This window comes from Dermatophagoides farinae, chromosome 9 (assembly GCF_024713945.1).
Source record: "Dermatophagoides farinae isolate YC_2012a chromosome 9, ASM2471394v1, whole genome shotgun sequence".
Lineage (NCBI taxonomy): Eukaryota > Metazoa > Arthropoda > Arachnida > Sarcoptiformes > Pyroglyphidae > Dermatophagoides > Dermatophagoides farinae.
This window is the reverse complement of record NC_134685.1, coordinates 1,156,345-1,183,515: the sequence shown is the minus strand read 5'-3', so window position 1 is coordinate 1,183,515 and position 27,171 is coordinate 1,156,345. Positions and strand designations below refer to the sequence as shown.

The following is a 27,171-nucleotide window of genomic DNA, read 5'->3' as shown; positions in this document are numbered from 1 at the left end:
TGTTGTTCTTGTTCTGCAATTTATGTCAACAATGATCATGAATGAAATCATCATCATCATCATTATTTTGGATATTGACGGATAATAATTTTCTTTTTTTTTCTAATCAAACGTTTCCCATTTTGTTGTGGATGATTGTTGATGTTTCAATGTTGGTTGTGGTCGATTTTTTGGTCTTGGTGGTATCGGTGGTTTTTGACTGATTGAATCAGTTCTTGTAAATGATGATGATGATGATGTTGTTGTTGTCGTCGATTTTATTGGTGGATTTATGATAAGGTTATTTTTATTAAATGTTTGCGCTAAACGATTTGCCGGTATTTTCAATTCCATTGTTTGTTGTTGTTGTTGTGCTGCTGCTGCTGCTGTTGTGAATGAAATTGATTAATATTGATACCATTAAAAATTTGTTGCCCATTATTATCATTATCATTTGTTGTTGTTTGCTGTTGTTGTTGTTGTTGTTCTTGTTGTTCCAAAATGCTATGATTGATTCCATAGCCAAAATAAATGAATAAACCTTAGAATCAAAATGAAAATAAATAATAAGAATCGGTTCCAGTAACAGTAGGTAGTAGAAGTTGTTCCAACAACAAAAATAACATCAACATACCAATAGTCATCCAAATGATGAATCGTACCAATGTTAATATTGAAAGTCTCAATATAAGATAAATATTTATAATAATTGCAATGGCAGGCACGAATGGAACTCCAGGCGCTTTGAATTTCAAATTACACCTAAAAAAAGCAAATGCAAAAGCAAAAGCAAAAGCAAAAAAAAAGAAATTTAGTTGGATCATGAATAATGTTTCCATAAATAGAAAAAAAATAAATATAAATAATTTATCATCATCATGCATGAAAACATTGAATTGAATATTTGAGGACGACAGAAAGAGAAAGATAATGATAATAAAAAAAAACACATCGTTTCATCTATGATGACATAATAATAACCACCATTAATACATAATTTTTTTCAAATTAATTTGAAAAAAATTAATGTTTTTTTTTTATTCTTCATGCAACAAAATGATGCTAGTTATATGATGCAAAAACACAAAAACGAAACATACCTGATTTGTGGCTGTCTAGATATGGCTAGTATAATAACAATAATTGAGATGAATAAAACCATAAATAATAGGAATAATAAACGATTATTATTCCAATTTATGGAATTTATATGCCAGGCCAATTGTATATCGAATATAAGTACAAGTAAAAGAAATATTCCAACTAAACGTGCAACATACATTCCACTTTCTTCTGTTGCCGGTGTATTTACTTGCCAACCATATGGGAATAGATACATTAATAATTTTTCATATTTATCAAGTATACCATAACTGTAAATGTGTCATAAATAATATGATGATGATGATTATAATTAAATGAAAATTTCTGGAAAAATTTTTTTCCGATAAAAAAAACAACAAAAAAAAACTTACCGACGGCTACTGCTACCACCATGTTGATATGGTACTGAACCATATTGTAGACCAGCTGTACCGGGTACAAGAAATTCATCATCTTTACTACCTTGTCTTGACCAATTTGGATCATAATCATCACCACCACCACTGTCGGATGATTCATAAATTTTTTTCGAATAACATTGCTGTCTAGACATTTGATTCATCGATGTTATTGTTGCTGTTGTTGTTGTTGTTGATGGACAAACAAATGAAGGCGGTGGTGGATAATGTTGTTGTTGAACAAACGAAGGTGGAATCTCTTTATTTGGTGTAACACATGCTGAACGTATTGATTGTGGTAATAATTCAATCAGATTCGTTTTTGTTGGCTGATAACGTAATAATAATACACAGGTTGACACCTAGATATGTGTGTATGTTTAAGTTATAAATCAATAATCAATAATAAATACACAAAGAGAGAAATGAAAGAAAACAACAAGAAATTATTTACATTAAATGAACAAAAACAACATTAAAAGAAAACTGCTTGGAAAATAATTGAAAATGGAATCTATTCAAGTGGAACACGCACACACACACACACACACACACACAAACAATAAGCAAATAATAGCCACAAAGTTTAATTGAAAATAATGTGGACTTCTTTTTGTGGAACAAAATGGGAAAAAAAAATTCCACATTAATTAGTGAATGGCATGAGTTTAATTAATAAAAACTTAACCGGCCGTGATCTAGCTCTTTCTATAGGTATCCAAAGAATTCAATTGATACACACACACACACACACATAAAGACAAATAGAGACAATATACATACCAATGTATAGGCCATTAATGTTCCAATTGACATCATTTCTACCAATACTTCCAATGACATGATTAATGCAATAAAAGCTGTGAATGAACCAAATATTAATGTTGATTTAACCGGTGTATTTGTAAATGGTGATATTTGTGCAAATTCTTGATATAATAAACCATCTTTAGCCATTGCATATACAACACGAGGCATTGGAAACTGGATATAATAAAATAACAAAAACAACAACAACAACAACAAAAATTAGACGTGAATGAATGGAAAAGATTCGAATGTAATAAATTTCGATTGTTTATCGATGATTTCGTTCGTTTATTTATTTTTACTTAGGTATTTATTTATTTTTTTTTTGCTTATTTCATCAAAAAAAAAAAAAAAAAACAATTAATTTACCATTGAACCAAACATTGAAACAAAAAGACCAGCCAAAGCACCAATGGCAGCAAAAAATTTACAACGATTTGCGCCAACATCGGCAAACATTTCAATTATCGGTGAATTTGTATCGATCTGCCAATATGGTATGACCAATGTTACTATTAAACCTATATAAATGTCAAAATCATCATCATCATGTAGTTAAAAATTCAAACAATAATGAAACAAAAATTTATATTTACCTGATGAAATATATGCAATTAATGCAATAATCATACTGGTAACAATGGCCGTCGGTATTGAACGTTGTGGATTTTCTGATTCTTCACCAGTGGTAGCAATTATATCGAAACCAATAAATGCATAAAAACAAGTTGCAGCACCATTCAATATACCTGACCAACCGTATGGTGCAAAACCACCAATAACACCACGTTGATGATTATGATGATGATCATGATTATTATCATTATTTTGATGATTTTGATGATGATGATGATGATGATGACTATTATTATTATCATTATCATTATTATTCAACTTGACTGTTGATAATTCTTGTCCATTTAATGTTGCTATCGTGGTTGTTGTGATAATAGTTTGTTGTTGTTGTTGTTGTCGCTGCTGCTGCTGTTGTTGTTGTTGTTGTTGTTATTGTTTCAGACCAATTATCAAAATCCAAATAAAATAATGATGAAGCAATAATGAAAAACCAAATACTAAAATTAATTGCATTTAAAATGTTTGTAAACATAAGGGATTTTTTCACTCCAGTTGCCAATATTAATGTCATTATAATGGTTATAATTGCTGCAAATATATCCGGTGTATGGCCAATGAATGTACCGAATTTGGATCTGATCCATAATGTTATATGACCATTATACATTGAATCAATACAGGCGCTAATTGCTGCAGCACCGGCTGCAGATCCAATTAGATATTCAAGAATCCTAGAAAATTTTTTTTTTTATTTTATTAATAATGATGATATTTCCGATTCTAGAATCGAGTGCATACACACACACACACACACACTTACATATTCCATCCAATGACAAAGGCAATGAATTCACCTACAGTCACATAACTATACATATAGGCTGAGCCTGAATGTTTATTGAACACCCAAATTGAAAAAGAAAAAATCACCCATTCATATTTCCGGTTGAATAAATCGGGTGTGTGTGTGTGTGTGATGGGCAGGTAAAGAGGAAAAGAAGAAGAAAAAAATTTTTTCCTGGTTAAAATTCCTGATTAAAAATGTTAATGAATTTATATATACCTGAAGTATTTGGCACTCGAACACCAAATTCGGCATAACAAACGCCTACACACACACACACACACACACACACACACACATTCCAGTAAATGGATAAATTGGACATTTCGAGAAATGAAAAATGAGAAAAAGAGAAAACAAAAAATTTCAGAATGCAAATATTACAGAAAACTTTTTTTTTCAGATTCATTGAGCAGAAAAGGAAATATTTAACCATCATCACACCCCTCCGGGAAAAACATAATCATCATCATCATATTTACCCGATAAAAGGCTTGCAATACCAGCAATTAAGAATGAAATGATCACAGCAGGTCCGGCTAAATTTTTGGCAACCATTCCGGCCACTTGGGGCAAAAACGAAAACAAAAACAAAAAACAAAACAAAAAAAATTAACACATTTGTTTCCAAAGGGAAAAAAATTGAAAATTTTAATCAAATATTTCAAATATAAACACCTATGTACATTCCGGTTCCTACACAGCTGCCAACGCCAAGCGACACTAAATCTCGTGTTTTGAGACATTTCTATGGATTGATTAAAAAAAAAAAAAAAAGATACCGAGAATTTTATGAGAAAAAAAAGAACAAGACGATAAACCAATTATTATAAGACGATAAACCAATTATTACGAGACACACTTACTTCAAGTTTTGTTGCTGTTTGTTGTTGATCAGTGGCTGTTGAATCCGGTTCTCGTGTACGCAATAATTTACTCATCATCATCATCCATTTTCCTGGATCAATTTTCGTTAATGTTCTATTGGTTAGATTTATAATCAATTCTCTCATCTTCTGTCTTCTGAATCAACTGAAAATTCAAGTGAAAAAATTAAATTCTGTCGATCGTGTGCAATAAAAAAACTTTTTTTCTTTTCGTTGTTATTTTTTTTTTGTCTTGAATTGCACTCACTAAACGACGTCAATTTCAACGATGAAATTCTGATTGAATAAAAAAAAATGGAAATGGAAATGGATGGATTATTATTGTTGTTGTTGTCGACAAATTCTCAACAAATAAATTCTTTATGGATCACATTTATAATTTGGATAATTTGTTCATTATCGTCGTCTTCGATTGTTGTTGTTGTTTGATGATAATTTTCATACACAATTTTATCGATTAAAATGGGGTGAAAAAAAACATTAAAAGTTTGCGAGAGAAAAAAAAACTTGAATAAAGTGGACAAAAAAAATGACCAATTCAAAACAACAATTTCTAATTCTGGATCGAGAATCAAAAAAAAAGATGAAAAAAAATTCTTTGCACACACACACACACACGAACACACAAACACTTGATATATATATAGATATTGGTTAATACGATGATGATGAAGATTCTATTCTTTTTTTATATTCTATGATTAAATTCACAAATGTGAATAGCAAAAAAAAAAAAATTCTTCAGGTTTATTGGCGAATTTTTCCACCCGAAAGATGATGATGATGATGACGAGCATTACACACACACAATAAAGAACAAACTGCAAACACCAATTGCATTATCGATTTTGTTCATCATTTGGATATTATTCCTATTCCTATTCCTATTTTCATCAAATTTATCCGTCAAAATGGTAAAATGCTTCTGCTTCTGCTATGGGCTGCTGTGGCTGCTTCTGCTGCTTTCTATTACAATTCTGAGATTCCATAGGGATATATGGAACGAACAACAACAAAAAAAAATTGGCATTTTGGAATCAAGTCCCTCTCTCTATGTGTGTGTGCGTGTGAATTTTTTTTTTTTTTTTTTGGAAGCCAAAAAATGACGCTTGCCCATTCGAGCATATTATTGAATTCAACAGAATTAAAAGGGAAAAAATAAGAGGAGGAGGATGGCTAGAATTCTTCCCTACAAGAATTTTTTCATTTTTCCATCTTTTTACATTTTTTTTTCTTTCTTTAATAATTATATGATGAAAGTGGTGTTGGTGTTGGTGGTGGTGGTAATTCTAGATTCTTGGATTTTTACAGATTCTTGATATTGATGATAACGATGATGATGACGAACATTTCACATTTTTTTTTATATTTCCTCTTTCCACTCCTTCTTTTCAACCTACATTATATCAACAACAGTCATAGAAGAATTTTTTTTTGGGCCAAGAATTTTATTCTTTGAATCTTGAAATGTTATCATCATCATCATGAATCGGAGTTGTTGTTGTTGGAACATACACAGAAAAAAGGTTGAAACGCGCGAACGCTATATTAAATGGAAAACAAGAATAAAAACAACGCTCATATACATTCTACGACGGATCAATTCTAGTTGGGATTTTCTTTTCATTGTTCCAGTATATATCCATAATATGTGTGTGTGTGTTTTGGTATACACAGAATCTTTTTGGATTTTTATGTATGATTTGTATGTGTGCGTGTTGGTTATATATAATAATTTCCTATGCTATTCCTCACTACTTCTGCTCATCATCGTCATTCTATTAACGCCCCCCACCACCACCACCACCTCTCAACCGCCTGTCGCCCACAGACAAAATAGGAAACAAAAAAAAAATCCTCTTTTTGTGTCTACTACATATCTATTCTGTCTGAATCTTTTTTTGTTGTTGTTGTCGTTGTTGTTATTGTTATTGTCATTATTATATTGTGTTTCCTGATTTCACATTCAATTCAACTCAATTCAATTCAATTTTTTGTTTTGTTGTTGTTGTTGTTCCTCAACTGTTTTTTTTTTGTTTTGGACCAAAAAAAACGAAAACGAAAACGAATCCAATCGAATCTCAAACATGTTGTTTTTGATGATGACGTCGACAATAAAAAACTACAACTGACTACGATTCACGAATACGAATACGAATGATAATGATGATGATGATGATGATGACAATAAACATTTTTTAAATGAGAAACAATTTAAATTTAGTGATCGATCATCACCATTATCATCATCATTGATTATAAGAATCAATACAAGTGTTCTGTTGCTGCTGTTGCTGTTATTGTTGTTCATCACCATTAACATCATTTTTTTCATGGTAATAAAAGAAAAACAGAATATTCTCGTATTTTTTTTTTATCCAATTCAATTTTCCAAACACAGAAACTCATACACACTTTCGCACACACACACACACACACACATTTGTTAAATGGATTTTTCATTTCTATTTAATTCAATTCAATTCAATTATAACTTTATTATTCCTATTTGAATTTCCAAATTCAATCCAATATAATTACAATTCAATTCATCAATTCACACACACTTGTATAAATGAAATTCCAAATTCATCTAATAGACAATTGAATACACATCACACACACACACACACACACACTGATTTGATTTTGTCATCAAGTGCAAGGGGTGTGTTTGTGTGTGTGTGTATGTTGCGTTCACTTGATTTTCTTTTTCTAGATAAAAGAATAAGAATCGAAGAAGAAAATGTCTTTGACACGAATAACAAATGGTGTGGAAAAAATATGGAAACAAATGCAACGTACAAAACCAAGCTGGACTGGTGAAAGATTAGATAGTACACAATTACAACGTTGTTTAACAACATTGGATATAACATTATTAGGCATTGGACATATGGTTGGTTCCGGTGCTTATGTATTAACATCATCTATTGCAAAAAATGTTGCCGGTCCAGCCATTGTATTGTCATATATATTGGCCGGTTTTGCTGCATTTCTTTGTGCATTATGTTATGCAGAATTTTCATCACGTTTTCCAAAATGTGGTTCAGCTTATTCATGTAAGTGATTATGATTTATGATTGGCATGTTGTATTTCATTAACATATATTCATATTCAATGTAAATTCTTTTTTTTCACATTCTTCACATTCGTCTTGATAACAACATAGACGCATACATTGCATTAGGAGAAATTTGGGCATTTATCGTTGGCTGGAATATGGTAATGACACATGTGAAACGAACGATTGTCATTGATGAAATCAAATTCTTTCATTTTTTTTTTGTTAATTGAAATTTTCTTTGTTGTTGTTGTTGTTGTTTTATATATCTTATAGATTCTTGAAAATATTATCGGAATTGCAGCCGTTAGCCGGGCATCATCAGCATATCTAGATTCAACAATAGGCGGTGAAATACGTAATTATACAAATTCATGGATTGCACCATTATTGGGTGAAACATTAACTGGACATATGGATATAATGTCTGGTTTGATTGCCATTGGATTCGCTGTGTTTTTAACATCTGGAATGAAAGTAACAACATATATTAATAATACATTTTCGATAATCAATATGATTGTCATCATCATTATTATTGTGGTTGGTGGTTATTATTCTGATTTTTCAAATTGGCAAAATGATCACGGTGGTTTTATGCCTTTTGGTTGGAAAGGTGTATTCGCTGGTAGTGCATCTTGTTTCTATGCATTCATTGGATTTGATTCAATTGCAACAAGCGGTGAAGAAGCACGTGATCCACAACGTTCGATTCCTATTGCTACATTTGTTGCCATGACTGTTGCATCTATTTCATATGTTGGTGTATCATCAGTGTTAACATTGATGTTTCCATATGATCAAATATCAGAAGAATCTGGATTACCTGATGCCCTTGGTAAATTCTCTTCTCCAGCTAAATTGGCCGTCATTATTGGAGCCTGTTGTGGTATGGCCACTGTATTGATTGGTACAATCTATTCATTGACAAGAATTGTTTATGCTATGGCCGATGATGGATTATTATTTCCATGGATGAGTTATGTGAATTCAAAATCACAGATACCATTAATGGCCATGTTTTTCTTTACTGGTTTTGGTGTTATAATGGCCATATTTATGGATATAACAACATTGGTTGAAATGATGTCAATTGGTACATTGATTGCTTATCTTGTTGTAAGTGCATCGGTTATTGTTGTTCGTTATCGACGGCCACCAAATATTGTACAATTGAATATTGATATTGAAGATGATTCTGCTGCTGCTGCTGCTGCTGCCGCTTTAGCTGAACAGCAGCAGCAACAACAACAACAGCAACAAAAAAAATCGGAAACGAAAAAAATTACCGAACATGAACGTTTACTTGATAATGATGACGACGAAGATGATGATGATGATGAGTGGTGGTGGTGGTGGCAATAATGTACGAAACCATAATCCATTACGGGATACATTCAAAGGTTTATTCAACAAACAATTAGTATTGACCAGTTTGAATAATTATTTTCATGATTCACTGATCTCGATCTGTGTTCTATCCATTGTCATATTGTCAACATTATTCTGTTTGACATGCAAATTATTCCAAAAGGTATGTGTGTGTGTGTGTGTGTCTGTGTTCATACTTTATAACTTTTTCACTAAAATTTTCACCATATATTGATTGATAAATTAATCCCTGTGGTATTAATATTTTTCTTTCTTTTCATTCAACCAGGATATTGATGAAAAATTTCTTTCATTCATATTAAGCTTGATTACAACATTATTAATTGTATTAATATCAATTATTAATATGCATAAACAAAATATGGAAAATCTACGTTATAAAGTACCATTTGTACCATTCATACCGATTTTGTCAATTTTTTTCAATGTTTCATTAATCGTTAATCTTAATTGGCTAACATGGATGCGTTTCATTATTTGGATGGCCATTGGTAATTATTATTTTTATTTTATATTCATTGAAACAATCTAATTAATTAACACAATTTCTATGAATGTTTTTCACAGGCCTTTCCGTTTATTTCTTTTATGGTATCAAATCCAGTAAAGCTGAATATAATGCCGAATTACGGGAAAAAATTAATGTTGACAATATTAAAAAATGGAATTCATTTGATTCTACTAGTCAAAATGAAGATATTCTTATGGCCAGAGATTAATAATAATATTATTTTTTTGTTTCGGTCAAAAACTAAACTATTTTTCCATTCCCATCATCATCATTATCATTATCATTTCATGAATTTCGACCTATAATTTCAAATGGTCCCCAAGAGTCGCGTCAAAAACTGAAACCAAATGAAAAAATTTTGTTTTGTCCACAATCAATTTCAAATGGCACAAATTATTATTTTATTTCATTTTTATTTGATTGTTTGAAAAAGAATGAATTAAACAAAAAAGAAAATTTTTCAGAATTTAAAAACAAAAGAATCAACAACAAAAGAATTTTAAAAAAGCGCGAATTTATACGTCACGGAATTTATGAACGGTCATTATGTTTTTTTTTTTTTTTTTTTGGTTTATAAACAAAACAAAATTCCACTCGCGGATAAAAAAAACGAAACTGTAGCAAATTCTGTGTGGCCACGATCATTATCATCCAAACGAGAAAAGATTTCGCGTTTACCCAAAACGAAGACGATTGATTTTAAATTGAATACATTTTTTTGGGTGAAAAAAATGGCTGGATCGTATTTGGAACAATTTGTTGAAAGTATTTTTTTGTTTTGTTTTTGTCAAGGTTTTTTATGTTTATGTTAATTGATTTGTTCATTATTTTGTTTTTCTTTTTATTCTTCAAAGGTATACAATCATTACCATGTGATTTGGCTAGAAATCTGAGATTAATCAATTTTCTCGATACTCGTGTTCATGGTATTGAATTTTTGTTTTTTGTTATTGATAACCAAATTGTAATTCTTGATTCTCATAATATTAGAATTTGTCAATTCTGCTGAAGATTTATCAAATAAATATGTTAAAGATGCAAATCTATTATCATCGAATGAACGTAATGAATATTTTAATCAAATAATGGAATATATGGATAAAGCACAGCATTTAACTGATGAGAAAAAAGAATTAGCACATCAAGTTTATAATATGGTTGATAAACATATACGACGATTGGATACAGAATTGGCCAAATTCGATATTGAATTAGATAGCCAAGGTGATGATGTAAAAGATAATGTACCATCAAATAGTACGACAATAACAAATAATCAAACAATGAATACAACACAGAATAAAAAGAAACGTACAAAATCATCGAATCCATCATCATCATCTGCAGTGGCTACAACAACAACAACAACAACATTGCCATCATCATCATCGTCATCATTATCATCTACATCCAATACAAAAGAATTGAAATCATCATCACAAAAACATTCTATTGATCATCATTTGGATTCAGGTGACAATAATATGGTACAAAAAAAACGACAAGCTATCGATATACAAACATCATTATCATTATCATCAACATTATCATCATCTGCAGTTATGAATGGTGGATTAACAACAAAAGGCAAAATGATTACATCCACTGAATTGATGGATATGGAAGTTGATCCAAGTAAAAATCTCCTTATAATAATTTGAATTGAACATTACTAATTTTAATCATTTTAAAATATTTATAGATGAACCATTATATTGTATTTGTCATCAGGTTTCATTTGGCGAAATGGTTGGATGTGATGATCCAGATTGTGTATGGTTTTTTTGTCTGTTTATATTGATTTTTTTTGTACTAAAAAAAATTTTGTTTTTTATTTTTTTTTACACAGCAAATCGAATGGTTTCATTTTGCATGCGTTGGTCTTACATCGAAACCAAAAGGCAAATGGTATTGTCCACAATGTACAATAAAACGAAAAAAATGATTTTAATGCTGAAAATTGAAAATGAAAAAAGAATTTATTCCAATATATAGTGATCAATCAAAATTCATAATCTTATCACTCAACGGAACATTTTTTTTTAAAGAAAATATCAAAATTATAGAATTATTGCTTGAATAATTTTTTTTTTTTTTTTTTGAAACAACAAAGTAAAACCAGAAAAAAGAATTATTAATTAAACAAAAAAAAAAGAAAGTTTATTGTTTGTACAAAAGTTTTTTTAAAATTTAAAAACAAAAAAAATGTGTGAAAATTTCCACACCATAACAACATTTCCTGTTGTACAATATCAACGATTTTTTTTCTTTGAGAAAAAAAACATGACAAACATGGATTGTGAAAGTCAGTCAGTTAAAGAATTTGTGAAAATGCGACAGAGGAGAGAGAGAGAGAGTTGTATTTGACCTCAATAAATTGGGTTACAATTTTTTTTCGTTTATTGGCCGTCATTATTATTATCGATGGACTGTAGGGATCTGTGATACGATCCGATCCAATCTGACTATTATCAAATTCGAATGTTTCGTTTCGTTCATGTGTGTGTTTGCGTTTATCATCATCTTGATGGATCGGCGGGATGTGTCATAAGGGATTTGGATGGATTTTTGTTGTTGTTGTTGTTTCTCCTTCCTTTTCTCTTCCGTTCTTTCATTATTTTGCCTAAAGCTAAAAAAAAAAATTTTTTTAATTGTATTCGATTTGGCTCGAGGACCGATCCATTTTCTCTGCGTGTGTGTGTTCCGTTTTTTTTTATTCACCATCATTATATCATCATCATCATCACGAAAAAACGAAAATCAAAAACGAAAAAAAATGTTTTTCGAATCAAAGAAGAAAAAAAAACAAGAGCAAATATATGGATTTCGTTCGTTCGGGGGAATTAGCAAAAGGGGAAGCAAACAAACAAAAAAAAATTCGAGGAAGTGACTCTCGAACATAAAGTGAATGAAAAAAAATCGTTTTTTTTTCTTTGTTTTGTAAAGTTCGTTTGATCATCTCTCTCAATCAATCGATGTGTGTCTGTGTGAAAAAAAAGAGAAACTTAACCTTTTTTTTTCTTTTTACATTTTGATTATTTTATCGATGTAATAGGATCATTATCATCATTATCGATCAACAACAACAACAACAACAACAACGACGACGACGACGACAACAACAACAACAACGACGACGACGACGACAACAACAACAACAACGACGACGACGACGACAACAACAACAACAACAACAATACATCATCAATGAAACATGGAAATTATTATCATTCGAATAACCGACAAAAGAAAAAGAGAAAATCATAGAGAAAAAGAGCCACAATGATGATGACTTCCGAAACTTAATGACGCGCCAAAAAAAAAAAAATAAAAAATAAAAATTTCTCTTGATCACACACCAGAGGCTCAAGAGATCCAAAAAATGAAAATGAAAATCTTTTTTTTTCTACTTCATTCGTATTGGATTTTTGTCAGAGTAAAATTGTAATCGCCCAGAAGACAGATTTTGGTATGTAAATTTTTTTTTTTTTTTTACAATTTTCAATCGTTTGTTTGTTTGGATAAAGTTGTTGTTAAAATAAAAAAAAAAAAAAAATTCACGCGCGCGCGTGTTTATTCATTCATGTTTTAAAGATCTGTCTGATATTCATTTTCACTGTTCTCTTCATTATCCTCATTTCATTCAGATCAAATCATCATCATCATCATTTTTGTTTTATCCAGATATTCGTTTGTTGTCTGAATCCACCATACACACACACACATATACTGAATCATTTGAGTCTGTGTTCGGACACCACATACACATATACTATTTTCTTTCTTTCTTTCTTCTGCTGTTGCTGCTGCATGAAAAACTATTGTCTGTGTTTGGTGTGTCTGTGTCTGTGTCTGTGTTTGTGTCCGAGAAAACAAAAAACACACGAAGAATTTTTTTTTTCTTTTTGTCTAAATTCTATTGTTGTTGTTGTCTCTTTTTTTTTGTATTGTACACACACATACATACACACACATTTTTTGATATAATGCGGCATTGTTTGTGTTGATTACAATATATATTCTGCTATACACATAGACCCATAGAATAATAATAAAAAAAAGAGGTAAAAAGAAACGCCCAAAAGAATCAAGAAGAACTGAATTTGCTCCTGGATTTTTTTTTTCGTTTGTTTGTTCGTATATTTTATTCCGGTTTTTTTTATGTCAATGTGTCTGTGTGTGTGTGATATAAGCAAAATAATAATAATAAAAAAAACACGTACAAACCATCATCATCATTATCATCATCATTTGATCAGATTTATCATCAAAATATCCACCTGTAAAACTTATTGATTCAAATAAACAAAACAAAACAAAAAAAAGTAAATAGACCGAAACATTGCAAATTATCGATTGTTTTCGTCGTCGTCGTCGTCATCGTCGAATGAGAAGAAAATTTTATGATTCAAACACCTGAAAGAGATAATTAGATAGGATTTTTTGTTGTTGTTGTTGTTGTTGTTGATAATCACTGCCTTGTAGTGCACATATCATCGTCATCATCATCGAATCGAATTTTTTTCAATAACGAAGAAAAAAAGAAGAAAAAGAAGAAGTGAACAGATAAAAAAAATGACAAGAATTTCTGGTCATAAATCATTGGTATATAAAGAATGTCAGCCACAATTTTCAATATTTGATTGGGAATTGAATTCCAGTCTAAAATGGATGGAAGAAAATTGGCATTATTCTGTTTATGTATCGATCGCTTATATGTTGGTTGTTTATTCTATACAACAATTTATGCGTCAACGTGAACCATTCAAATTACGTAATTGTTTGGCATTTTGGAATCTATTGTTAACAATATTCAGTATGGCCGGTAGTTATTATATGTTACCAGAAATGTATGATACATTCTACATGAAAGGTATTAATCATTCTGTTTGTATATCATCAACAAATTCTATTGCCCAATATTGGATGTGGCTATTTGCATTATCGAAAATATTTGAACTTGGTGATACTGTTTTTATTGTGTTACGTAAACAAAAATTAATTCTTTTACATTGGTTTCATCATGTATTGGCATTGATTTTTACATGGTATAGTTTTGGCCAAAATATATCATTAGGACGTTGGTTTGTCACCATGAATATGGTCGTACATTCATTAATGTATGCATATTATGCATTTCGTTCGATGCAAATTTATATACCAAGACAGATAGCAATGACCGTAACATCATTACAGATTATACAGATGATATTCGGTTTCTATGTTAGTGGTTATGCATTTTTTTCAAAATTATCTGGAAATTATTGTGAAATACCGGCAAAAACGGCTACATTTGGTTTCATCGTTTATTCAACATTTTTCTTTATGTTTGCCAAACTTTTTATTAATAATTATTTGAATAAAATTTCAACAAATCATCATCATCATCATCATGATAAATCGCAAACAAAATGGACTTCCAATTCAAATATTCATCATGATCATGATGATCATCAACATTCGAATGGTAAAACAACAACAAAAACAGCCACTACTACTAATACCATCACCACCACCACCCACCAATACCACCACTACCAACGAACCAAAGAAAGAAATTTAAAAAATCGAATGAATCAAATTAAAAAATGGAGAAAAAAAAATTTTTTTAAAAATCAAATTTTTGTTTGTAAATAATAAAAAAAAAATTTCAAATGAAAAGCAAAAAAAAAAATTGATAATAAACCAATTTATTATTATATCAGTCATCATCAGCGCGTTGTTATATATCAATAGCGCGTTTAACACAACAACAACAACAACAACAAAAATACTCAAACATTCCACACCAAAAAAAATTACAAAATTTTTAAAAATAAAAAACAAAATTTTCGCTCTATTTTTAATGTTCTCTCTTTTTTTCTTCATTCAATAAATATTCTGTATACTCAACTCTAAAGCAGAACAAGGCATTGCTAATTCAAAATTACCAACCACTTCTGGATGTACGACACCTATGATGCCAATTATTTGTTCATTGATCAATACTTCTGCACATCGATTATTCAAAAATCGTGGATCATTTTTTGCACGTAAATAATAATAATATCCAACAGTAGTATTGGTGGATTCATTGGTTTTCATTGGTATCTCTAATACCTGCATTATACGATCCAATAATCCGTGAATAATTTCGAAACCAGAATTTTTATGATAATAAATAGCCGAAAGATAACGTTCATTACGTGCTCGAACATCTGCATTAACAATGGATGGGGAAGGGAAAAAAAGAATTAGAATTTCTGATGATAAAAACGATGATGATAGATTTGAAAATTCAATACCATAATTATCATCTTTGACAACAACATCAGATATTTCAAACAATTTCAATGGTAAAGGCATATTTTTATTCGATGCTATTGTTTTCAATATACCAGGTAATAAAGATGTACGAGCAACTTGAAAATCCAATGTTTTTGGATTCGATATTTTTACCGCTTTTGTCAATGAATCTTTATCACGCATTCGATCAGCTATATCATCACGTGAGCACTAAGTGAATAAAAAATTTTTTTTTTTTAAAGACAAAAACCATTTCCAAAACAAAAAAAAGAAAAAACATACCAGACTAAAAGTAAAAATTTCTGTAAAACCACAACGAGCAATTTCATTACGAAGTTGATCGGTTATTTTATTCAATAAAAATTGTTGTCCAATTGTGAATGAATCAGGTAACGATAATTGCATACGATTATAGCCATAACCAATACCAATGTCTTCCAATATATCACATGGATGTAAAATATCTTGCCGTACAGGTGGTATACAAACATCAATTTCATTATTATCATCTATTTGGCTAGATTCTAGATACATTCGTTTTAAAATTCGATTTATATTATTCCTATCGATACTATATGTCGAGAAATATGCAAAAAAAATAACAGAATTAGTAGTGTTGTTGTTGTTGTATTTAAAATCAACAAAAAAAACATACCCAATTCCAAGATTATTCTCAATATATTTCATTGAAATTTTTTCATTTCGATATTTAAGTAATGGATAAATTTGTTTACTACCATCAAATTGTGTTACTTGTACTGGATCAATGGTAAACGGTGTTGAACAATATTCAGAAAACATACAAACCATTGTATCAAGTACAATAGTAGCACGATGAATATCGGTAGCCGTACATTCGATGAAAATATTTGTCGTATTCATTGTAATCTTACTATGTTCACCATTTATGATAGGAGGCAGTGAAAGAACAACATTATTTGAATCATATATGACCGGATAAACAGGACTATCTTTGATAATTGGAACATATGGTTTGATATGTTCATCATTTGTAAGATAATATTCCAATAATTCTTTTGAATTAAATTTTCGTGTTTGTTTTAACGGTATGAATTCAATCGATTCTGGTTCACGTGCATCATAATAAAATGGCCACTGAATCGTGTCCAAATCATGTGTACCAATAGCAACTAATGTTCGTTTTCGGCATATATTCTGATGAAGTTTATCTTGTAAATCAATAAAACTGTTGTATGAAAGTTTAGTGAAATTTACACCACGTAATACAGCGCCGACAACAAATGGTCGAATTTTTTGTGTCTGAAAAAATGCAGAAATAGATAGATTAAAATATTAAAACAGAATAAAAAAAACATTAATTTCTTACATTGGGCAAAACAATCAATTCATTCTGATGATTTGATGATGGTTCAGAAAGTTTATATTTGGGTATCGTAGATCTAGATTCCAAAAATGGATAAAACATCATCATTATCATCAAGTATAATAATGAATTTATTATTCATCATACCGTTCAAGGAAAATATTCAAAGCACGAGCCAATCCTTCTAAACAAAGTAAATCATAACGATTTGCTGGTATTTCAATACGATAAATAATTTCCTCTTCTTGATCCATAATAGTAGTTTGATTGATACCCAATTCTTTTGCTTTAAATTGTTTTTCCGTTGTTACTTCATCCAATTCGATACCGAATTCAAAACAAAGATCATTGAATTCTTCTTCAGCTAAATAATAAAACAGATTCAATTCGATCATCAACAATTATCATCATCAATATATACTCACTGTATATACGACCTAAACGTTTGAATAATTCATCACGATTAACAGCGATTGTTGGCATGTTGAATTATTTTTTTTTTTAATTTTAATTCTCTGAATTTATAACCAAAAAAAAAAATAAAAGAATACCCGAAACAATGCCACGAGCTGATGATTTCATACACGTGTAATCATTGAGTCCCATTCACAAACAATATGCACGATTCTTTTTTTTTCTCGTCAATGTCCTTTGGGTATATACCGAAAATATATAAAGTCAGCTGAACTGAATTCGAACTTTTTCAAAATCACATTGTTTGTTTGTTTGTTCATAAAAAATTAAATCGAAATTTTTTTTTTTTTTTTTGATTTAAATTCAGAAGAAAAATCATTTGAATTTATTCGTTTACAAATATTTATATTCTATCTTATTGTTCATCAAAATTAATTTTTATCGAAACGAAGTGAAAAAAAAAAAATGAGTGTAACCAATCAAAACGTTAAATCGGATATGGCCATTTGTCAGAAATATGATCGTTTCATTGCAAATGCTATCATGAATACCGGTATGTATGAATCAATTTATTAATCAAAATTTTAAATTAATCCAACACCATCAACAGGTATTGGTATTGCAGCCGGTTCATTAGCATCGTTAATTCTATTCAAACGACGTGTATGGCCAATCCATTATGGTATCGGTATTGCATTCGGTTATTCATTGAAAGATTTTGAAATTTGTCTCAATCAAAGAAAATGAAAAATCGGCCATTCAACAACATAAACACACACACACACACGCAAACACAAAACCAGAAAAAAATGTTGAAAATTTTTATTGCAAAAAAAAAATATTTCACAAAATACAAAAAAAAAGAGAGAATCGTACAGGTGAGAGAATTATTAGCGTATATAAAAAAAACTGATGAAGAAGAAAATTGAATTATTTGTTAAATAATAATAATGAAAAGCACAAAAAGTGTGAAAAAAATGATTAAAAAAATCTACACAAACAAAAAAAAATGTCTTATTCATTGTATTGTAATTAATTAATTAATTAATCAATCAATCGAAAAAAAATTTAGTAAAAAAAAAGAGTTCAAATCATATATTTCCACATCGTTTGGTTTCGTTTGATTGTCGAGACCGTTTTTTTTTTTTGTTTCACTTGAGTTGCCACGTGTTTTTATTTTCAGTTGTTTTTTTTTTTTGCAAAAAAGCGTAGGATTCGTAATGCGTTTGTTTTTCAAATTGTTTATATAATAATAAATACTGACAAATTTTTTTTCCTTGAGTTGATATCATTCAAATGCACGATGAAAGCTTTGAATTCTTTGGTTTTAGTCAAAGTTTATATTCCCAAATACAACAATGTGCATGTTGACTTGAATAGGTTGTCTCATTCAATGATACACGTTTATATCCATTTCCTCCGGTCATTAATAATGCTGTTTTATTATTCGATGATGATGATGATGATCCGGTTGTAGTTTCATAATGTCTTGCTGATTGTTGATTATTAGCAGCTGATACTAATGGATGATTATTATATTTATTACCACCACCGCCACCACCACCACTTGATGATGATGATCCCGGTTGTTGATCTATTGTTGTTGATGTTGTTTGTAATTTCTGTCCTTTAAATGGTGCTATATCATAAAGGCTACTACTTGCACCAATACCCGATGATGAGGAAACATTTTCTTTTTCAATTAAACTTTTATCATTACCACCAATGGATGAATCATAAATACTATTTTGACTTTTAGCTGGACTTAATTGATTATTCGTTGCTGATGATATTGGATAATTGCCAGCACTGCTTATCTCTCGTTGACTACCAGCTGATGTCATACCACCGCCAACACCACCACCACTACTATTGCCCAAATGTTCATTACCTAATGTTCGACGTTTATTTAGATTCATTAAATTAGCTGTTGATGTTGGTTTCTTTCGTAATATCAATCCATCTTGATAGATAGCACTTTCCGATGTAGAATCATCTGAAAGATTGATATTGGCTAGATCCCAGGTCATTTTCGATACGGCCATATGATGGCCACTATTTGTTACATTTCCTAAATCATGATGATGATGTCTATGATGATGTGGATCATGACCAACACGAACATAATTTTCAACATTCATTAGATCTGAATAAAGACCATATATTGATTCAACATCTTCATTTTTCATCATCATCATCATTTCTTCTTTTTCAATTTCTTCCATTGATTTTGTTTTATCCATTGTTGAATTATTTGGATGTACAGGAATTTCACTTTGAGTATTTGTTAGATTGAGCAATATTGTAACTGGTCCAGTATGACGATGTAAAGCGACATTCAAACAGCCAGATATCAAAGGTACACCTTGTAGACGAGGTAAATTCAATGTTACAATCACACCAACATTTGTTCCGATCCACAATAGACCACGTGTGGCCAACATGGCTGTGACAAAAATTCCATTTGGATCAACCATTTCATTTAGTATTCGTTTAACATTCGATGCAACATTAACATCTTGTAGATGTTTAAATGTTTCCGTATGATATAATTTAATAATCGATGAATTCACCAGACTAACCCAAAGACCAATACCACAATGTGCAAGAAGATTAGGTTTCAGATCTTCATCGGGAAAATGTTGAACTTTGGCTGTAGAAGGATCACCTGGTGATAATTGATCACTACCTGGACTATTTTTATTATTATGCAAATAATAACTACGATCCAATTGGGCATTATTGATGATCCAGATTTTTTCACCACAACATGCAAACATTTCTTTATTGACCGGTAGTAAACATGTGACTGGGTGAGCAGTTGATAATGATATGATTATTGGTTCTTCATAATGAGTAGCATTGAACAAGGCAACAACACCAGTGATTAGCCCAACATAAACAAAATTAATAAAATATCTTATACAGGTTACTTCAGCCGATACATCTAATGCAGCAAATTGTTGCCATTCTCCAGGTGAACTAGCATCAATTACAATGATACGTCCTTGTCTTAAACCAATCCAAACAGCATATGAACCAACCGATTCAATACAGGTAACATGTGAATCACATAATTCATATGAATGTATTAAACTAATATCGGTACCATTCGTTGCTAATGCACCTAATTGTGAACCATTTTCATTAACATTACATATCCATAGAACACCAGAATTATTTTCCAATACAAGATCATCACGACGATGGATACGATAATGTAATGCACATGTAAGCATACTATGTTCAGTTGTTGCAAATATTGGTAATGATTTAACGAACAATGGTACACGATGCATAATGATTGAATTCGATAGATTTGTTCTGGTTGTTGATATTGTTTCATTAACAATATCCCATGCTGGATTATTAGATCGATCTAATGCTAATTTTGCAAGCCGTACATCGGTTAGCCAATCTTTTTTCGTTTCTGGATCATTCATCTGTATACAGATAATATCTTTATAATTTTTCGAACGTATTCGTATCTGTAAACATGATCGATCAATCAATGTAATTTGTGCATCTTTTTTACGTATTTCTTCACGAATTTCTGTACCAATCTGTTCGACTAGTTCCACGGATATACCTTGATATTGATAACGAAGTGATGATAATAGATTCGATACACGACTAATGACTTCAAGATCATGTATTAAACTATTTAAATCACAATACATTCTTTCAACCGTACAATGTTTTGGTGATGAATTTGCCGTTGCTGGATCTGTTACAGAATAAACAAAATTAGAAAAAAATGGACCAGAAGATAAAAGGAGAAAAAAAAATTCAAACCTTTACTTTTGAGCATTGAATTTGCAATCAAATTGTTTGTTGCCGGTGTAACATCATCCATAACATCAACATCTTGTAATGAAACAGCATATTTAAGACGATTTGCTGGAACACTTACACAAACAAGCATATCATTCAATAGATATAATTTACGACATTTAGTTTTCATCACCAAACCAGAACTTGTATCCAATTCTAATTGATAAATATCATCTTGACGTAATAGAAAACGATTTGATGAATTTGTTGTTGAACTACTTAGATAATCTTTTAATAATTGTTTAACAGCAAAATGTCGTTCAGCATCACGTTTACGTTCATTGAGGCGATCAGCCAATGATTCTAATTGTGTTAATGCCAATTGTAATGACATACGATCATGATGATCAGATGGTGTATGTTTAAGTAGATCACTTAATAATAATATAAATTGTGGAAATCTTTGTACTGGTTTTACCATTAAACCAAAAAAACTAAGACGATCAGGACTAGAAAGTGATTTTTCTTGTAAAAATTGTGCAAATGATGATTTTGATTTAGCCGCTTTACGTGCTGTTTCCATTGCATTGGTAAAATTATTAATAAAATCTGAATAAATATCTAATACCATTGATTTAGAGAATGATGCAATAAATACATCACCAATCTGTTCTTTTTCATCCCATTCACGAACACATTGACTTAAGGCTATACCAAATATTGTATGACATTGTAGAATCTGTTCCAAACGATGAAATATTATGTTTATCTTATTCTGACTCAATATCGATGGGCTAGATTCTTCTAATGGTTTTTTATATAGATTTATAATACGTTGTAATGAATTTATGTAGGAATTTTCAGAATCCACTATTGATCCAATTATATAACGACGTTTTAGCTGTTCTTTACTCAATTCACCAGGTATTTCTGGCAATTGTATTGGTGGTCGTTGTTTTTTCGATAATTTAATATCAATATATGGATTCTCATCTTCAGACATTGATGGTGAATTTTTTTTCCTGGTCGAAAACCAACGTGTAAAACTTGATGATGCTAATGAACGTTTACTACCACCTTTTTTCTTATAACTTTGTAAACTTAATGTATCAGCATATTGTGCACGTAATGATGATAATGTTAGAAAATCAATTTCTTCATATATATTATCATCATTATGATGTGAATGATGATGATTTTGATGATGTGTATTTGGTATTGAATTTGAATGATGATGATGATGAAGTTGTTGTTGTTGTTGTTGTTGCTGTAATTGTTTGTTATTACGATTATCTTCATAAACCATATAGAATGGTTCTTTATATGAAAGTTGTGGTGGTGGTTGTTGATGAGAATGTAAAGGCGTTTGTTGTTGTTGTTGATGATGAATAAATTGATGTGTCGATGCACTATGAGGATGATGATGTTGTAATTGATTTGTACCGGCTGCAGAAATCATTGTTTTACCATAATGATCAAAATCATCTTTTAGATTACCACCGAATTGTTGCTGCTGCTGTTGTTGTTGAGCTAATCGACGTAATGATGATGATGTTGATTGATCGATAAATTGATTACAGCCACCACCACCAGTACCGACAACAATGCCTGTATTACTTGATGTTGAACCTGAATATTCACCATTCGTATCATTCATTAACATTTTTTCAAAATCAAGATTAATATTTTTAACAATTTTCTCTTCACGAGCTTGAAATTTTGATAATTCATTTGTAATTGAATCGTAGCTAAACATAATAGGTTCAGATTTACGTCGCAATTGTGATAAACCTAATGTTGATGATGATAATGTATGATGATGTTGATAAAGTTGTTGTTTTTGACGAAAATTATTATTATCACCAAAACGATAATCTAAATGTTGTGGAATACGTTGATTCTGTTGATTTGATTTTGATTTCTTTTTCCGTAATAATGGACTAACTCCATTTGTAAATATTGATAATGATCGTTGATAAATACTTTGTTTTAATGTTAATGATTTTTTATTATTATTCGATGAATATGGTGGTTGAAATGCACGTGGTAAACTTTCTGTACCATTACGTATATCAACAACATCTAATGATAATAATGGATTAGCAAATGAACTAATTGTATTTGTATATGGATTCTTATGAAAACGTTGTGGCTGTTGTTGATGTAATCCTGTTGTTAATACCATATGGTGATGATGATGATGATGATGAATGATTCTGATAATAATTATATAAATGATGATATGGAATATTCTGTTGATGATTAATCAATGATGATGATAATGATTGTATTGGCGGTGATGACGAAGATTCTATCACTGTTGTTGTTGTTGTTGTTATTGATGATGATGATAAAGCCGACGTTGTTATCGATGTTGAAGTTGTTGCCACCACTATTATTCGTTCATCATCATCATCATCATGATCACCACCACCACCAGCATTTGTTGTACTTTGAACATTTGATGGTGGTGGATAGGCCAAAGATGAATGCCGTTGTTGTTGTTGTTGAGTAAAAGTTGAAAGTGGTGTTCGTAGTAGTAGGAGTTATACTTGAAACTTGTTGCTGTTGTTCAGCTAATGAAGAAGAAGACGTTGTGGATGATGATGATAGTGGCGGCTGTGTTCGTAGCTGTGATTTGTTTGCTGCCAGATTGTCAACAACATTATTTGAATTTGAATTATGATTCGTAAATGGTAAATTGTTACTGTTGTTGATTATGGACACGATATTTGAATTCAAATTATTTGTCGTAGCCGTTGTCGTGGTGGTAGTAGAAAAATTATTATAATTGTCATTACCCGTTGTTGATCGTGCTGCTGTTATAATTGTATTGGTCAAATCATTCGGGCTACCACTATTTGTAATTGTTGTTGTTGTTGTTGTTGTTGTCATAAAATTTTCATGTACAATAATATTTGATGATGATGATGATAATGGTTGACCATAAGAATAATTGTTGTTACGATTATTAATCAATTGTGGATTCCTATTAAATTGTGATTGTTTTGTATTATTATTCGATTCTTTCTTAATCAATTCTCCATAATAATATGGTGCTTTATTATTATTCGACGATACCGTTGTTGTTGTTGTCGCCGTCGTTGTTGTTGTTGTTGTTGTTAATGATGATGATGATGATAATGTTGTGCTTGATGACATATTCCAAAATATATTTTTTTTTTTTTTTGGTGGAAAGCTGCTAAATTTTGTTTTGAATTGGTCAAAAGTAAATAATTTGGCTAACTATTTGCCATCCTAATCATCATCATCATCATCATTGTTCATATCTTCTGTCTGCCATGAATGAATGAATGAAAAAAAAAATAATTATTTTCAACTTATTATTTTTGACAGTGGAAAAATTGAAATTGTCGTCATTTATACCATTTGGATTGTCTGAATTTGAAGATATCTTTGTTTATCTTCAAGTGTGTGTGTGTGTGTGTCCAATAAATCATCCGAGCATAAAGATTGTATGTGTGTGTGTGTGTATGTGGACAAATGTTATGAAAAGTAGAAAAAATCAACCAACGAAGACGGATTTATATGATGATTAATCTAAATGAAAATGATGATGATGATGATCAACTATGATGATGGTTTATGTCCCACAAAAGTTATGAGTGATGAGCAAAAAGAAAAAAAGAAATAAATAAATGAAACTTTTTGCAAAATGATCGATACAAGCGGATATTTTTAATTTTTTTTTTGCTTATCATTCGAAATTCGAATTTGATGAACACACACACACAAATGTTCGTAGGTTGAGATTGTCGAATATTTTCAAAAAAAAAAAATGATGATGAAAATGTCGTGGGCAGATCATTTACATGATTATTAAGATGATAAATATGGTGATGATGATGATTTTTGATGCTTCATCATCATTACATCATATCAAGATGGATTTATAAATAAAATGGATCGATGTTTATCTTCATCTTCATCATCATTATGATGATGATGGATAGTATTTATTGTTGTTGTTGTTGTTGTCGTTTGAGCAAATTTTATCACCATCATCATCATCATTCATTCATTCATCAAGATTGACCAAAATGTCATTGAAACATTGTAAACAAACATCATCATCATTGAATGATTAAAAAAAAAACTGAAATCGGATACAGAGAAAAATACAAAAAAAAAGGATCACAAAATAGAATGGATTGTCGTTTGTTTGTTTGTTGATAATAAAAATGAATGAATAAAGAAAAAAAAATTTTCACTTTCATTCAAGGATTTTTATTTAAAAAAAAAATTTTTTTATTAGATAAATGAAAAAAATTTCGTGGCCAAAAAAAAAGAGAATGAACGAGAAGAATTCGATACCATCGATATTTTCATTCATTCATTCATTCGAATCTGTCTATCTAATAATGATAATGTGTATATGATGATGATGATGGACGGCACGGCGATCCATCCAATGGCATCATCCACAAACTATATCGGTATTAACTATACAATGAAATAGATGAAAAGACCACCACCACCACCACCACACCACCATTATCACGACAACCATCACCATCGTTGTGTGCGTTCAATGCATCCAACAACAACAACAACGAAGAAAAAAAAATATCCAGCTTCATTCTGTGTATATATTCATTCATTCATTCATTCATTACAATTCATTCCAATTGAATTCAATTCACATACAATGAGGATGATGATGATGTTGATGATGTTGATGAAAGCCTCGCCCAATTTATATATATACAACAAGAAAAAAGCTACATTCAAGATTCAAAAATTGAATGAATGAAATGAAATGAAAATGAATACTATGTATGTATACTGGAAAAGCGCCATTCCAAAATTGTTGTATAACATATGAGGCCCTCTCTCTCTCCAAAAAAAAAAATAAAAATAAAGGTTGGTCGTTGCCCTAGACATCTTTTTTTTTCTCATCGTTTTCATCATTATTATTATTAGATAGATATTGGATTCGATTGGACAAGTTCATAACATTGTGTTATGAGATTTTTTTTTCATTTTTTTTTTTTTTTTATTCAAAGAGAGGTATGGTCTGAGCGGGGTATGTGTGTGTGTGTGTGTAGGTATTTTTTGTTTGTTTGTTTGTTTGTTCGTGTTTGTTAATAAAAATATATTTAGACCGGTTTATATGAAATTTTTTATGTATGTATTTACGGCACATACCAATATTTAGGAATGGAATGTTTGTATCGTTTCAGGCTATCGATATTTGCTATAGATGGATGGACGAATTCACGTATCTGTCTGTTATCATTCAGCCATCATCATCATGATGATAATGATAGGTAGTAGTAGTAGATGTAGTGATTTTTTTTTGTTGGTCATGGTAATGTGATTATCGTCAACAATAAAATTGATATTTTGTCATTTTATCCGATCCAGGTTGTCATTTTTGTGTTATTTTTTTTCTTTGGTTCAATTCATTCATGAATTGTTTCCATGGATATCTATTCTGTCTGTGTGTATTTTGTCTGTTAATTAATGAATGGCTTTTTTGAAGAATCAAAACACACACACACACACACACACACACACACACACACACACACACACAGGATGCACAATAACGCGGCAATAAAATTCGAAAAAAAAGAATAAATTACACTTGTTCAGTCGAAATAGGCGTTAGGTGTTGTGTATAGAATGTCTTTATTTTAGTGTTTGGCTTATAACAATTTCATTAATAATTAAAATTGATGATGATGATTTCGGATTTCTTTTTTTTTCTTATCATTTCAATACATTATTTTTTTTTGTAGGTTTGTGGATTAGATTTTTCTT

The 27,171-nt window shown here is 30.3% G+C and overlaps 7 protein-coding genes across 9 annotated transcripts; 4 read left to right on the top strand and 3 right to left on the bottom strand.

Moving 5' to 3' along the window:
• Positions 1–88: 88 nt before the first annotated feature.
• LOC124498103 (solute carrier family 7 member 14) lies at positions 89–5,513 on the bottom strand. Its single transcript, XM_075734377.1, has 14 exons — positions 4,578–5,513; positions 4,390–4,459; positions 4,194–4,277; positions 3,931–3,975; positions 3,688–3,754; positions 3,285–3,598; positions 2,888–3,103; positions 2,661–2,812; positions 2,265–2,465; positions 1,455–1,843; positions 1,080–1,352; positions 614–741; positions 455–520; positions 89–332 (listed from the first exon to the last, which is right to left on the bottom strand). The coding sequence occupies exons 1-14, from the start codon at positions 4,722–4,724 to the stop codon at positions 103–105; spliced, it is 2,382 nt and encodes a 793-aa protein (XP_075590492.1). The 5' UTR covers positions 4,725–5,513; the 3' UTR covers positions 89–102.
• Positions 5,514–6,489: 976 nt separating this feature from the next.
• On the top strand, positions 6,490–10,045 carry LOC124498092 (cationic amino acid transporter 4). The gene is made up of 6 exons (XM_075734378.1): positions 6,490–7,660; positions 7,772–7,824; positions 7,940–8,954; positions 9,025–9,197; positions 9,324–9,546; positions 9,623–10,045. Exons 1-6 carry the CDS (start codon positions 7,345–7,347, stop codon positions 9,772–9,774), a joined length of 1,932 nt encoding a protein of 643 aa, XP_075590493.1. The 5' UTR covers positions 6,490–7,344; the 3' UTR covers positions 9,775–10,045.
• A 123-nt stretch (positions 10,046–10,168) lies between these two features.
• On the top strand, positions 10,169–11,724 carry LOC124497714 (inhibitor of growth protein 4). 2 transcript variants are annotated; one of them, XM_075734083.1, is made up of 5 exons: positions 10,169–10,331; positions 10,421–10,492; positions 10,557–11,201; positions 11,269–11,339; positions 11,416–11,724. In XM_075734083.1, exons 1-5 carry the CDS (start codon positions 10,298–10,300, stop codon positions 11,509–11,511), a joined length of 918 nt encoding a protein of 305 aa, XP_075590198.1. In that variant the 5' UTR covers positions 10,169–10,297; the 3' UTR covers positions 11,512–11,724. The 2 variants fall into 2 exon arrangements, with proteins under 2 accessions (XP_075590198.1, XP_075590197.1); XM_075734082.1 differs by having other exon boundaries at positions 10,176–10,358.
• A 1,314-nt stretch (positions 11,725–13,038) lies between these two features.
• On the top strand, positions 13,039–15,203 carry LOC124497713 (very long chain fatty acid elongase 6). The gene has a single exon (XM_075734381.1). It carries the CDS (start codon positions 14,142–14,144, stop codon positions 15,201–15,203), a length of 1,062 nt encoding a protein of 353 aa, XP_075590496.1. The 5' UTR covers positions 13,039–14,141.
• A 37-nt stretch (positions 15,204–15,240) lies between these two features.
• Positions 15,241–17,798, bottom strand: beta-PheRS (phenylalanine--tRNA ligase beta subunit). Its single transcript, XM_047061590.2, has 7 exons — positions 17,622–17,798; positions 17,344–17,560; positions 17,200–17,272; positions 16,507–17,132; positions 16,134–16,422; positions 15,851–16,061; positions 15,241–15,763 (listed from the first exon to the last, which is right to left on the bottom strand). The coding sequence occupies exons 1-7, from the start codon at positions 17,677–17,679 to the stop codon at positions 15,435–15,437; spliced, it is 1,803 nt and encodes a 600-aa protein (XP_046917546.2). The 5' UTR covers positions 17,680–17,798; the 3' UTR covers positions 15,241–15,434.
• A 67-nt stretch (positions 17,799–17,865) lies between these two features.
• Positions 17,866–18,620, top strand: LOC124497906 (MICOS complex subunit MIC10). The gene is made up of 2 exons (XM_047061591.2): positions 17,866–18,163; positions 18,221–18,620. Exons 1-2 carry the CDS (start codon positions 18,076–18,078, stop codon positions 18,355–18,357), a joined length of 225 nt encoding a protein of 74 aa, XP_046917547.1. The 5' UTR covers positions 17,866–18,075; the 3' UTR covers positions 18,358–18,620.
• Positions 18,411–24,784, bottom strand: LOC124497554 (rho guanine nucleotide exchange factor 10-like protein). Of its 2 annotated transcripts, none has more exons than XM_075734374.1 (2): positions 21,406–24,784; positions 18,411–21,337 (listed from the first exon to the last, which is right to left on the bottom strand). In XM_075734374.1, exons 1-2 carry the CDS (start codon positions 23,567–23,569, stop codon positions 18,942–18,944), a joined length of 4,560 nt encoding a protein of 1,519 aa, XP_075590489.1. In that variant the 5' UTR covers positions 23,570–24,784; the 3' UTR covers positions 18,411–18,941. The 2 variants fall into 2 exon arrangements, with proteins under 2 accessions (XP_075590489.1, XP_075590490.1); XM_075734375.1 differs by having other exon boundaries at positions 21,412–24,784.
• Positions 24,785–27,171: the final 2,387 nt, after the last annotated feature.

Excerpts from the sequence above, each read along its gene's own strand:
- beta-PheRS (XM_047061590.2), bottom strand. The coding sequence starts at position 17,679 with ATGCCAACAATCGCTGTTAATCGTGATGAATTATTCAAACGTTTAGGT. Across the intron at positions 17,133-17,199 it reads AATTGATTGTTTTGCCCAAT|ACACAAAAAATTCGACCATT; the intron begins GTAAGAAATTAA and ends GCATTTTTTCAG. Across the intron at positions 15,764-15,850 it reads TGTCAAAGATGATAATTATG|ATGTTCGAGCACGTAATGAA; the intron begins GTATTGAATTTT and ends TTGTTAATGCAG.
- LOC124497713 (XM_075734381.1), top strand. The coding sequence starts at position 14,142 with ATGACAAGAATTTCTGGTCATAAATCATTGGTATATAAAGAATGTCAG.
- LOC124498092 (XM_075734378.1), top strand. The coding sequence starts at position 7,345 with ATGTCTTTGACACGAATAACAAATGGTGTGGAAAAAATATGGAAACAA. Across the intron at positions 8,955-9,024 it reads GGAAACGAAAAAAATTACCG|ATAATGTACGAAACCATAAT; the intron begins AACATGAACGTT and ends GTGGTGGTGGCA. Across the intron at positions 9,198-9,323 it reads CATGCAAATTATTCCAAAAG|GATATTGATGAAAAATTTCT; the intron begins GTATGTGTGTGT and ends TCATTCAACCAG.
- LOC124498103 (XM_075734377.1), bottom strand. The coding sequence starts at position 4,724 with ATGAGAGAATTGATTATAAATCTAACCAATAGAACATTAACGAAAATT. Across the intron at positions 3,104-3,284 it reads AACAATAACAACAACAACAA|ATGATCATCATCATAATCAT; the intron begins CAACAACAGCAG and ends ATGATAATAATC. Across the intron at positions 1,353-1,454 it reads GGTGGTAGCAGTAGCCGTCG|TTATGGTATACTTGATAAAT; the intron begins GTAAGTTTTTTT and ends ACACATTTACAG.
- LOC124497906 (XM_047061591.2), top strand. The coding sequence starts at position 18,076 with ATGAGTGTAACCAATCAAAACGTTAAATCGGATATGGCCATTTGTCAG. Across the intron at positions 18,164-18,220 it reads AAATGCTATCATGAATACCG|GTATTGGTATTGCAGCCGGT; the intron begins GTATGTATGAAT and ends CACCATCAACAG.
- LOC124497714 (XM_075734082.1), top strand. The coding sequence starts at position 10,298 with ATGGCTGGATCGTATTTGGAACAATTTGTTGAAAGTATTTTTTTGTTT. Across the intron at positions 10,493-10,556 it reads TCTCGATACTCGTGTTCATG|AATTTGTCAATTCTGCTGAA; the intron begins GTATTGAATTTT and ends TCATAATATTAG. Across the intron at positions 11,202-11,268 it reads GGATATGGAAGTTGATCCAA|ATGAACCATTATATTGTATT; the intron begins GTAAAAATCTCC and ends AAATATTTATAG.
- LOC124497554 (XM_075734374.1), bottom strand. The coding sequence starts at position 23,569 with ATGGTATTAACAACAGGATTACATCAACAACAGCCACAACGTTTTCAT. Across the intron at positions 21,338-21,405 it reads TTCAATGCTCAAAAGTAAAG|ATCCAGCAACGGCAAATTCA; the intron begins GTTTGAATTTTT and ends ATTCTGTAACAG.